The 13,726-nt window shown below is 34.3% G+C and overlaps 1 protein-coding gene across 6 annotated transcripts in view; it reads right to left on the bottom strand.

Annotated features, from left to right (window-relative positions):
- Positions 1 to 13,726, bottom strand: part of MARCHF6 (membrane associated ring-CH-type finger 6) — a 53,729-nt gene that overhangs the window by 21,338 nt on the left and 18,665 nt on the right. For all 6 annotated transcript variants that reach the window (XM_087891285.1, XM_034411864.3, XM_087891286.1 and 3 more), the window contains 7 exons: positions 12,827 to 12,970; positions 11,701 to 11,773; positions 10,296 to 10,464; positions 7,319 to 7,511; positions 2,396 to 2,457; positions 1,624 to 1,656; positions 690 to 741 (listed from right to left, as the gene is read on the bottom strand). In XM_087891285.1, coding sequence (XP_087747411.1) covers positions 690 to 741; positions 1,624 to 1,656; positions 2,396 to 2,457; positions 7,319 to 7,511; positions 10,296 to 10,464; positions 11,701 to 11,773; positions 12,827 to 12,970 — 726 coding nt within the window. The remainder of the gene's footprint in view (positions 1 to 689; positions 742 to 1,623; positions 1,657 to 2,395; positions 2,458 to 7,318; positions 7,512 to 10,295; positions 10,465 to 11,700; positions 11,774 to 12,826; positions 12,971 to 13,726) is intronic.

The raw sequence follows: 13,726 nt of genomic DNA, 5'->3' as shown, positions 1-13,726 counted from the left end.
ATTTAGTGCAAATGAAATGAAACAATTTAGTGCAAAAACCTTTTCAGCCTGTGTCTTGTTTTGTTATTTGAATTAAACAGTTCTGGTCATGATTAGGTGTAATTGGTTAAAAACAAGTCAACTTCAGAATTAAGCTGACCATAATTACAATTAACCATAGTTCTCAATTCAGAAACTTGATGAAATAAAAGCAGAAATGAAAGCTATCAGCCTCTTCTAGACAACAAGAGCCATGAGCCGAAATCTCTGTGTGGACCAATTATATTTGGGTGAAAATATAATTATTCAATAAAACAACATCTGATTAATACTGTCTGGATTTTATAGATTTTGTAAAAAAAAAATGGCCTCAAAATTATTAGTTTTCATAGCAAAACTATTTTTCTATGGCTTCAGTTTGCATGGATTATAATTGGCGTGTATTAGAATAAAAATCAGATGCAACAAGTAATGGTATGAGCACATTCATGGGTAAAAAAACCATTTGATGCTCTATGTAAAATTATAATTATGCAGTCACTAAATTGCATGCAGGCCTACTATGGAGTCAGTTTCCTTTGAGAAACATAAAAAACCTACTTCTTTTCCTAACAAAAACACATAACTAGTAGTTAAAATTCATGGAGCTCTAGCATAATTTGTACCATATGAAAAATTATTCTGAAATAATTGAAAATGCAGTAACTTACCAAAGACAAGTATGAATAGTGTGTTTAATGATACCACCCAAAACACATGTTCCTGAAGAAGTAGGGAAAAATGAAAAGTAACCATACAAAACTAACTGATAAGCAATATTATCTTCTATTGTGTTCTTGTCGTTCTGCTATTAATTTCTTTTCTAATTTTTCTACAATGAAAAGTAGGGTTTTCTGCAATAAAATTTTTATCTGTAGGCTGTACATTCACATCATCACAAGAAAGGTTTATGCATTGTATTTGTTCAATTTGTATGGCTGACCATCTCAAACAAGTGACTCTGAATGGCAAACTATCATAAAATTAATTAAAACAATTACAATCACCATACAAAAAGAAAAAGTAAAAACATATAGCAGTTGAGAATTATTATATTCCATGTATGTTAGCAAAGCTAGGAAATGGACCCTTTCAGACACTTGAGACCCCAAACCTGGGCATACAGGCAGTTCTTCAAGGCCTTCTGAAAGGCTGACAGAGATGGGTCCCTCCTAATAGCTGGAGGGAGAATGTTCCTGAGGGCAGGCAATAGGCAAAGAAGATATACCAAGAAAGACAAATATCTCTTGGCTGACACGACTCAGAGTATGCCCATCCTGCTAGTAGAAACAACTGGGAGAAGATGGTCTCTCGGGTAACTTGGTCCCAAGTCATGAAGGGCTTTAAAGGGGAAGTGCACTCAGAAACACACTAGAAACCAATGCTGTTCATGAAGTAATGGGTATTATATATGCCAAGTAATTACTACCTGTGCAGTAAATACGTCACACAAACTATTAAGGTATTTTTTTTGGTAAAAACGTGGCATTTCTAAAAAGTATGTGGTATATTTAGCTGACACTGTACTCAAAGATTTAACATATATGAATTCTACTTGCTAGATAAGAATGGCAGTAATAACAATAACCATTACAATTCACTTACCAAAAAAACTAGGGATCCATCAAGTCCAAGCATCTATAAACAAGAAATAATTTTGAACATTAACTAACATAGCCTATATTATAGCATTCAAGAGGCTGCTAAGTTTTAAAGAACTGCTATTTCCCAACCTGTTCTCAATTTATTGGAAAAGTGCAAAAGTTAAAGTGGGTTAAAAGCGACATACACCGTGTTCAACCATTAATTATGGTTTATAAATAAAAATGGCTGAGTTCACATATTATGCTAATGGCTCAAACACTGTGAATTAGTACAATATGCGCAGCCAATATATGCTGGTCTCTGACCATAATAAAAGTTTGTTTTGATGAATCTAATATTTTTACAAAGTATCATAGAAATGTGTATCTTCTATTGCTATTTTCAATTGGAACAGCAGCTTCAAGAATTAGAGAAATAGCAAAAGGGAAAAGGATACTTTATAAAGTTATATTTTACAATTTTCACACTCTAAATTGTTTCAGGACTTTTTGCAAAGTATATTTTCTCTTTTAAATATGCCCTTTTACCAACAATATTCTTTGTCTTCCCCAAACTGCTGTTTTTTTCTACTAAAGGAGTGGGGGAACTCTGTATTATTATAGGTTATTTTTTATCAATTGTAATATATGGTTTGATCAATATAAATTGGAAGATGAAGCTGACAAAAAGGATGCAGCATAGAAAACCATCCTCAATGCCAAGCAGATTAAGCTTTTCAAACTGTTTGATGACTACAGGGAAAAATATTTCTGAACGTATAGGCCATACTCACTCTCTCCCATGTAAGTTCTTCTGCTGCTCGATCCCATTCCAATGCATTCCAATTCATGTCATCTACAGAGAGTATCAAAATATTTAACAATAAGAAAAAAATTGATATATTTGCTATGTTCTTCAAGGAGAACACTATTCATATTTGCTTCAGGCTTGGACAGTTCTAGTGTGATGGTTGGGTAATATATTGTGATGTTATTCAGGATATGTTTGAGCTTCTGGAAAAAGAGGAATTGGAAAGAATTGTCTGTTCTATAAACACTGCTACTGTACATGTGATCTGGACCCTTACTTCTAGCTCATCTAGGCAGGAAAGGTGTGTGTGAACAATCCAAAAGACTGAACTTTCTCTTCTTGAACAGAGTATGCCACTAGCATTGATAATGTTACCCAGTTTGATTAACGAAACATCTGACACCAACATCAGAGAGGAGCAAGGACCCTTCATTTCAACCCTGAGCTACAAATATTCTCCTTTATTGATATGCCACCTGCCTTGGAAGAACACTCTGGCTTGAAGAAGTGATCCCTCTTTCCAGTCCTACTGGAGAATGTTCATCCTATTTCCATATACTTCCCTTTAGGAAGAAACCTGTTGAAAATGTACTGTTTCAGCTGCAGAGGATTGTTGATGACATGGATTATCTTGGAGCCATTTTGACTGGATTCAAGCCTGAGTACAGAACAGAAGCAGCACTCTTGGGACCCAGTGGGACCTAGGGGTTGGGAGCTTCCCCCTCTTGTTTCTATTAGACTACTTCACATCCTTCAGTATCACCATGATACATTATTGAACCACCTATAAGATCAGTCTGCTGGTGGTTCTACTCAGTGCTTATTGATGGGGAGCAATTGAGCAGATAGTTTCCACCGCTGCCTGGGCCAGAACTTGGTGTCTGAAAAACGTGAGGGTCCGCATGGATAGAAACAAACTTAAGATTTAACCTCAGAAAGACAAAGTTACTATTTATCCAGAAACATCCTGATCTGTGAACATTCCAGTATTAGTTCTGGACAGAGTTGCTCTACTAATAAAGTGATCCACACTTCCGCTAAAGGAGGTAGAATCTCTGACTGGAAGCTTTGACCAGGATGCTCAGTCTACAGTGATTCATATCATCATCACTTATACAAATTACTGCATTATAGTCTCTAAAGAAATATAAGTTCACAAACTACAGTTGGAACGTAAGATTGCCAAGCTACTAGTAGGTGACAGATGCTCTATAAATATTATACCAGTTCTTCAATTGCTGTATTGGTTATCAACAGCTTCCAAGTCCAATTTAAAAGCACTATTTTTGATGTAGCCAATCTTATATGGCTTGACTACAGAGGCTATAATCTCCAGAAATAATCTGCCTGATCCATGCCTGCATGCAGAGAGTGTATGATTAGGGAGGGACTTGTCCCTATGTAAATTCAAGTGCAAACTGTCAGGAGACCTTGGCAAAGAAATATCTGTAACAAATAAATAAATGCAGGATAACAAGCTATACAATTAAATAGTCCTCTTATAATAATATGTAAAGAAGTACGAATATTTTGGTAACTATAAAGGTGATCTTTTCAATGTTTAGACATGGTCAGCTGTTTACCAGAATTCAGTAGAATAATTATAATTATCAGAGAAGTCTGAAACTTCATTTTATTTGCTGTATTGTTACCGTAATACACTGTGCAAAAATGCACAAAATGATGCTTTTAAAGTATGATAATTGTGTTTACTAATATTATACGATTTGAAGAAAAACCAAAGTATAAATAATCTTTGAAATTATTATTTTTTCATTAAAAAATTCATTAAAAATTCATTAAAAAATTACAGAAAATGGACTTTGGGAAGAGATTTATAAATATCATAAAAACAATATATGACAGACAATTTGCTAAGATAATGATGAATGGAGAAATGACAGAAAAATTCAATATAAGGAAAGGGACTAAACAAGGCTGTCCATTATAACCATTATTGTTTATTCTGACTCTAGAACTTCTAAATAGAAATATTAGACGAAATGATGAGATAAAAGGGATGAAAATTTAAAAAGAGCAGTATATATTACAAGTGTTTGCAGATGACCTGGTATTTATTATAGAGGAACCACAAATAACAGGATCCAAATTACTAGAACAGATAGAAAAATATAGAAAAGTTTCTGGTTTGAAAATAAATAAAGATAAAACAAAAAATTTGGTGAAAAATACAACAGAAAAACAAAACAGAGAAATAAGAGAAAAGTTAGGTATACAAGTCGTGAAGAAAGTTAAATACTTGGAGATATATTTAACTTCAAGATGTGCAACAATAAAGGAAGAAAATTACTACAAATTAAGACAACAAATTGAAAAAGATTTAGAAAAATGGAAGAATCTTCAAATATCACTTATGGGACGGATTGCATTGATAAAGATGAACATATTACCAAGATTGTTATTTCTATTTCAGACAGTGCCAATTGAAATTGAAAAGACATATTTTCAGTATCTGAATAAGATAATGAGGAAATTTATATGGCATAGAAAAAAGGCAAGAATAAATTTGAAAATGTTACAAGATACGAGGTCATGAGAGGGATTTGGGTTACCAAATTGGGAATTATACTACCAAGCAGCAACATTGACATGATTGAAAGAATGGATTGAATTAAGAAATATAAGGTTGCTAACTTTGGAAGGGCATGATTTGCAACTAGGTTGGCATGCTTTTTTGTGGTACGGTAGAAATAAAATACATACATACTTTCATAGACATTATATAAGAAATGCATTGTTATTGGTTTGGGAGAAGATTAGAGATAAATATTATATGAAAATATCAATATGGTTATCAATGAAGGAAGCTTTAATACACCCAAATGTTTTTAATTTTGGAAATATTGTTAGATATAAGTATTTGTTAACAGATAAGAGGGAATTGAAAGAGAAACAAGAATTGGAAGAACAGGGAATTGAGATACCGTATTTTCTGGTGTATAAGACGACTGGGTGTATAAGACGACCCCCGACTTTTTCTGTTAAAATATAGGGTTTGGGCTATACTCGCCGTATAAGACTACCCCTCTTCCAACGCACACCAAATAAAAATTAAAAAACATCAACTGGCTCACCCACAATGTAAAAGCAGCTGTGCTAGACCCAAAATGGCCCCTGCAACAAGCAGGAATCTCACACAGCCACAAAAAGCCCAAAAAAACAACTTTCACATTTTACACACACACAACACAACACAACTGGCTCACCCACAATGTAAAAGCAGCTGTGCTAGACCCAAAATGGCCCCTGCAACAAGCAGGAACCTCACACAGCCACAAAAAGCCCCAAAAACCAACTTTCACACTTTACACACACAAAATTCCACATACAGCTTTGTGAGATTTTGTGTGTTTGTGTAGTTAGAGTGAAACACTACAGAAACACACTAAATCTCAGAAAGCTGCACAAATATTATTTTATTTTATTTTATTTTTATTTTTATATGAAAGCTAAATTTAAAACTTCCTAAACTTTAAATGGCTAGGTCTAAAAAAGAACAACTAAAAAAACCCCCAATTAACTATTTTTTTTAAAGCTCCCAAAGGGGAAAAAAACTTACCCAATAGAACAGGGGTCTCCAACCTCGGCAACTTTAAGACTTATAGACTTCAACGCTGGCTGAGGAATTCTGGGAGTTGAAGTCCACAACTCCCTGCCTGCTTGATTGCAGGCAGGGAGTGGCTTGCTGATGGAATGGATTCAGGCAAGTGAAGCAAGACAAGCGTTGCGACTAGCAGCTAAGGTAAGCAAGCTGGGTAAGCAAAGTTTTTTCCTTTTACATGGCTCTGGCGATCCCAGCTGAGTTGCCTGATTAGCAGGCAACTCAGCTGGGATCGTCAGAGTTTGAATCGCCAGAGCCATTTAAGGCTCGTCAGAGCCTTTCGGGCTGGTCTGCCTGGTTACAGGAGAACGACACCCGGCGTATAAGACGACCCCCAACTTTTGAGAAGATTTTCATGTGTTAAAAAGTCGTCTTATACGCTGGAAAATACGATAGATTGGTATATGTATATGCAGATAAGAACAAGATATGAAAAAGATGCTAAGTTACATGGTTTTTATTTGGAAAAGACTGAGTTAGATAGGATACTCACAGGAACAGAAGAAAATTTAATATAATTTTTTAATAATTTTTTGTTATATATTGAATTGGAGGAGGAACAGGTGAAAGAAAGAATGATAGTTTGGGGAAGAAATTTTGGACATTCAATTGAGCTTGAAAAATGGCAACTATGGGAAAGGAATTATAAATTAACAATGTCCACCGCATACAAGGAAAACCAATATAAAATGTTTTATAGATGGCATATGCCACTGGAGAAGTTAGCAAAAATGTTTAAAGATAAATCAGCGAAATGTTGGAAATGTCACCAACTACCAGGATCTTATTATCGTATGTGGTGGACATGTCCTGAAGCAAAAAATTATTGGAATAAAATTAAAATTTGACTGGAAGAAATGACACAAATACATATTGAATTTAAACCAGAGTTGTTCCTATTGGGTATCCTACCGGATAAAATTAAAAAGGAATATATTTATTTGATTATACCTGTAATAACAGCTGCATTTATTTTTATTGCTGGTTGGAAAAGAGATATAAATTATTAATTTTATAACTATGTATAAAAATTTGATAGTAAGAATATGACTACAGGAATGAACTTTTACAGTGGATTGGATGACGATTAAGATAGAAGAAACTGTTGGAACAAGAAGAACAAAAAGAAAAGTAGAAGTCAAGACCGAGATGTCACAGGAGAGGGATGATTGATGTTTTAAATGTTTATTTGTTTTATATTTTTTTTTTTTTAAAAAGAAATTATTATTTTTTCCTAGAAAGTAACCCTTGCAATAAATGAGCCACAATATATAATCGGTATACCTTGTCCTCCATTGTTTGCATCTGCTGCATCTTCAACTACAACATCTTCTTCATCTTCATTGTCTTCTTCTTCTTCATCTGGCTGTTCTTCTAGAATTTCTGGATTTTCACCTACAACTACATTCTCAGCAGGCTGGTCCACAGGCTGATCAAGTACAGCATTTTCAGCACCAGCATTTCCTATACCCTGAGCCTGAATGCAAAAAAATCAACAAAATTTCAGTTGAACTAAGATGATGTGCTGTACTTTATCAATGAAAATTGTTCGGATATTTTAAAGAGCAAATCTAGAAACAAGCTTCTTTTTAACAAGGTCTTGTTGCTATAGAACAGGGGTGTCAAACAGGGGTGTCAAACTTGATTTCATTGAGTGCCGCATCAGGGTTGTGGGGTCAGGGTAGGCATGGCCAGCACATCACTTGTGTCGGGTGCACCTGTGGTGGCCTGAGCGCTGTGACGGCCTTGTGCAACCCTCTGCCAGCAAAAACGGAGTCCAGGAGGGCGGCAGCTGGCCCTCCCAAGCTCCATTTTCGCTGGCAGACACACCGCATGCTGGTCCTTTGCTGTTTCCAGATTGGCCCCGTCGGCCAGATCTAAGTACACCGTGGGCCGGATCTGGCCCATGGGCCTTGAGTTTGACACTCTTGCTATAGAAAGATTCTTAATACCTCAGACCCAGCTGGGAGCTGATTTGGTCTAATGATTAAGGCACCAGGTTAGAAACCAGGGGACCATGATTTCTAGTTCTGCCTTAAGTTTAAAAGCCAGCTGAGTGACTTTGCACTAGTCACTCTCTCTCATCCCAGAATGTCAGGCTCAGGCAATAAACTAATTCCTGCTGCAGCCAATGGATCAACACTCAGTTAACCTGAAAAAAAAGTGATCCTGTACTTGCAGGAGAACACTAAGGGGAAAAACAAATGTTGCTATAGGGAGATTTTTAACACTTCAGCACAGAGCTATTCTACACCTCCATCTATAGTATGAAAAGTAGATCCTAGACTGATGTCCCCCTGCTTTCTTTGTTTTGCATACATTGCAAAACAAAACATTTGCATACATTGGTGTCATATTACATGCAACCTATCAATCAGCTGAGTATAGGCTGCAGGAAAGAGATCCCTATAGTCCATTAGTTGTACTAAAAATACTCCTTTATTTCCTAAAGGAGGAAATAACCGTAATCTGATAAAGGCCGAGTAACCAAGTTTCAGATGTAGAAATTATTCTGGATGATATAGTACGTGTGTTTTCATATATCATCAATCTAATTGTTTGAAATCTTCAAAAGTTTATAAGACTGGAAGCCTCTTCCTTGATTTCAGATCAGAAACCAATGAATTTCTGAGATGGACTGGAGATTTTCCATAGCTATCATAGGTGATCCTGTTGAGGCTTTAGTCATGCTGCCAGAGTAACAACACAAGCCATTGACATATTTTCTTCTACGTGCCTTTTTCAACCTAATAGAGACCATAAGGCATTGTAATATGCAGCAAAACAGCAGATGATAAAACATGCTGAACAATGGCTGGAAAATATATGGTTGAGAAGCCACCGTCAAGAAAAATGAATGTGTATGAAAAAGCATCTGATTATATATGAGAACAGTACAGCAGCATATTTTGCTTCCCAATAAAGAATATTTTTTGCTTCTTTTGTTGCATCTTCAAATACCCATATAGTAAAACTATTTTGTACTGAAACAGATAACATTTATTCAGAAAATGCCTGAGCCTGCTGTAATAGTTTCATGAATGAAACAACTTGAATGCCAAATTTCAAACCAATTCAAGTGGGACATTCAATTCTGAGGGATCAGGAGTTGTAAATTAAGAATGTGGACAAGATGCTTGAAACTTTCTGACTGATTATTTACTGTCAATCTGTTCATCATGGGTGTTTTAACTGCTGGTGAAATGGCCCAGATGGTAGGTCCAGACTACAATAAATGTCATTCAATAACTGTATGAAGTCAGTAGGAGGAGTCATCAGCAGACTGGAACAAGATTTAATTACAGTGTCAATGACACCAGCTTTTCATCTGTTATACCAGAATCAGAAAGGGCTATGAATATTTAAGTCAGTGTCTGGATCATGACAAGTAATTTGAATCTTCTAATAAGATTGACGAAGATTGTTATCTGAAGAAATATGGTTGATCACTTCAGGCATGAATTAGAAGCCTCAACACTTGATATCATAATGCACTCTGTAAATCATCTGAAAGCTATGGATAGTAAACCACATAGCTGCAAGCTTGCTCTATGGTACACTTAGTAGAAAAACTGCATTAGCTACCACTTTTATGCTAAGGTTAATCTAAAAAGTAAGTCTGGGAAATCTGAAAAAATAGATGTTCTTTTATTTTAGGAGCAATGGATACCATCTGGAAGTGTTCCTGGTAACATAGCACTAAACAACCAGTTCTTCATTTAGATCCATAGATTAATCTGCATAGGTCATTATAGTCAAAATGTATTTTAATCCTGTAGAGTGCTGTGAATTATTACATGATGAAAGGTATGTAAATATTTTAAATTTGTTTTAAAAGTAAATGTACATTTATTCATAAACTTTGTTATTTCAAAATAATGTAAAACAAGTCTGAATTTGTTTTCCCAACAGCGGAAGTAGGTAGTTCATAAAGCTGCTTACTGAAGCTCATTCTTATAATGATAAACCATGAATTAGTAATATGGTTAAACATAGCCTTTCTGTGACATTTAATAAGCATAAAGAATAAAACATCAGTGTTCAATGTCGGTATAAACATACCACTCTTTGGATTAACCTCAGGTCGTAAAGTTTGTGCTAGAAAAAAAATGTTTTATGCAACAGATTATATGAATGGATTCAACATGTTTTATAAACACTTCCAGCTGTTTAAAGATAGGAAAAAGAGACAGAAAAGGCCTACATGTATCAAAAAAATTCAAACTGAAAGTTACTGCATATAAAGTAAACAGCATGTTACCTCATTCTGTTGCCCAACACCATTAATGGCTTGCTGCTGATTCTGTTCTAGCCACTGTGGTGCACCTCCATGGACAATTTGTTCACGTAACCATACAAGGCTGATAAACGCACAGAGTGTGCATGTCACAACAAAACAACCTTGCAAACAGTCTGCCAATAAATTCTCCCTGTTGAAGAGATATTCAACACATTATACAATCAGTTGACATACCGTAACCGTTAGTGGAAATCACTGCTGTTGATTGCCTCTACTATCAAGCACCCATAAGGAAAAAAAACATACTTTGGTAGCTTATAGCTATTTCAGCTTCAATTTATTCTATCCATTTCCTTACAAATTAGTCTGCCATTGCATAAAAGTCATTATCAGCAAGTTTCCCTCCATAGAATTTTATTCTATTTTATATTAATAACCATGCTAATTATGGTTATATCATACCAATTAAAATAAGAACTCCTTACCAATTAATTTTCTACAAATAATTAATATCTATTTATTCATTATTAAATTTATTTGTCGCCCATCTCCCTATGGGGCTACTCTGGATTGCTTACAACAGTAAAATGCAAAATTATAAAATATTATAATATTAATATTAAAGTATATATTAAAGTAACATTAAATTAATACATATTTATACATCCTAATGGTTTTTGTATCTGACAAATAGTGCGTGCATACAGTATAAAATTGGAATTAAGACCACAAATCTTTCAGTTACTTTCCCCATATTATTGGACTCCAGCATTATTAAATAGTATTTCCTTTTATAAACATTTTCGACTGAACTGAAGTGATTTTTAACATCCAGCTTAATATTTGAAGTCTGACTCTTACTTTATTTACAATTTAAAATAATGGACTGATATTTACCACAAGATTAATGTGGCTTATTAATATTAAAATATATATTAAAGTATGGTTAATTAGATTGCTATTCAATATTAATTCATTGGGTTTTATGTGTGTGGGAGCTTTATAATAGTAACAGAGTAACAGAGTTGGAAGGGACCTTGGAGGTCATGTAGTCATGCAGGAGCCCTGTACTAGAGATTCGAACTGCCGAACTGCCTATCTTTCTGATCAACAAGCTCAGTGTCTTAGCCACTGAGCCACCTAGTAATGTTAGAATTGAAGAATTATGTTGCATTTGCAAGTAAAGAAGCCCAATATGCTTTTCTCAAACCAAAGAAATACTATATTCATATACTTTTCTAATAATACAAAGCGAATAGTGAAATTTCATAGTATAAGTTGCATTTAATATGTAGCAACAATTTTATACTGAATTACACAACAGGGATACTAAGATATACAAATGAGGTATCAGACCATAAAAGAGAAGAGTGACCTGTAATTTAGAAGCAGAGATGAGAAAAAAAACTTTTTTGTTAATACTTACGTTGATAACATATCTAATGGCAGCGTCAGTAGTGAGCTCACAGAGCCAGTAAACAAGCACTTGTAGATACGGCCTAAAGAGCAGAGAAAGTAAATAAAATTCTTGGTGAATATCTTGAATGTTATCAAGATATAACTGATAAGAGTATATTTGGCAGCTTCTTCAGGGTTACCTTAACCAATACTAACAATGGCAAATCTCACAGCATATCTGAGGAAATGAACCAATTCAAGCTAAAAAGAGCAAGACATATGTTTTCCCACATAGCAATCTTTACTCTTTAAAATTGGATTGAGTTATATTTATGTCATGTTCCAAAACTGAACACTTAGATACTTAAGGAAATCTGAATCATGTCAGACTATCCACCTAGTAACTTAATCCGTTTAGGTTTGTTTTTTATTACCCAATTAACAATAGAAAATTGCCTCTGAAGTTTCTGGGACAACACATACTATACAAAAATTAAATATTCAATAACTAGTTTACAGGAGAATTAAGCTGCTCTATATAAAGATAAATAAATCAAAACATAAAAACTAAGATTGGCATCGCAATGTGCTGCTTTCTCAGAGTTTGGTCTAGTGGTTAAGGCACCCGGTTAGAAACCAGAAACCCTGAGTTCTAATTGCGCCTTAGGCATGAAAACCGGCTGGGTAACTTTGAGACAGTCATTCTCTTTCAACCCATCTCATCTTACAGGGTTGTTGTGGGCAAAATAGGAGGAGGAAGAAGTATTAGATATGTTCGCCACCTTGATTTATTTTTAAAAATAATAAAGACGGGATAAAAAAACCTAAAATATAGATAAAACAAAAATAGTCTTTTCTACCACTATTTATGATTTTAGCATGACTACTAAAAAACAGAGTAAACTTAATATTCTGGAATGTTTCAGAAGGCAGCTTAACACATTTAAGTGTGGCCCTGTTCTTTATGCAAGCACTAGTAACTCTTGAGGCTATAAAGATTAATCTTTGAAGAATTGTGCATGCAACTCTAAGCAACTGCCTTTTCTTTAATGTATGGTCTGATTTTGCTGATAAATTCACTTCCTGAAAGCCAACCAAAAATATGTTTTTCCTACTGCCTTGTACTGCCTATGTATATTGTATAACATACTTACATGCTGTAAGAGGTACAACTCCTAACCATGCAAAGGCCACAAGAGTATAGTGAAACCAGTATCGTATTGCTGTGCCAATACTTGTAACCAATCCTGCAAATATATCTTGGATTGGCAGCCGAGAAGGCATATCTGGAGAATAAACTTTAAGAAAAGGAGGAAACCATGAAACTTTTATTGTTTTAATAGAACTAACATATAACAGAACTGCTCTTAATAATGTATATGACATAAATAAAGAATGGCTAAAATTAATGGGGAGAAAATCACATCAGAAAGTTATTTATACCAAGTTGGACCATTAAGTAAATTACAAAATTAAGTATTTTTATTACTATATTTTATATAGGAAAAGGAAAAGAAAAAACTGCACACAAAGAAATGGAGAAAGAGGGGAGCGAAAAAGAAAATTAAAGCATAACTAACTAAATGGAATTTATCAGCATTATAGAATTAGGTTAACATTTCCAATATTTCATTAGTTTTAAATGTGAATATACTGCATCATTTTAAAAATTATAAATGATTGTTAAACGCCAAGTAATATATGAATATCAAAAACAATAGTTAGCACAGTATAAAACATGTAACATTAAGAATAACAGTAGTGCCTATTCAAACAAAGAATTTATGTTAAGAGAAATCCACATTTTGGATGTAACTCCAACTAAATCTATATAAAGATCTATAATCCAAAATCAGTTTCCAACATAATTTAAATTCTATGTCAGGTTTACTTTTGAAATACAAAGTTATTTTGGATATGGAGCAGCACTACTGGAAATTAATTAGCCGTTCTTCAACAGAAGAAATTGTGCCTTCTTTCCAATAGGAACCACAGAATATCGTTGTAGCATTCCCATGTACAAACCCAATATATTTTTGCAGGCATGTAGTTCA

Source organism: Pantherophis guttatus, chromosome 3 (assembly GCF_059756535.1).
Source record: "Pantherophis guttatus breed Tessera chromosome 3, ASM5975653v1, whole genome shotgun sequence".
Taxonomy (NCBI): Eukaryota; Metazoa; Chordata; class Lepidosauria; order Squamata; family Colubridae; genus Pantherophis; species Pantherophis guttatus.
The sequence above is the reverse complement of the archived record's forward strand: the minus strand, read 5'-3'. Positions and strand labels throughout refer to the sequence as shown.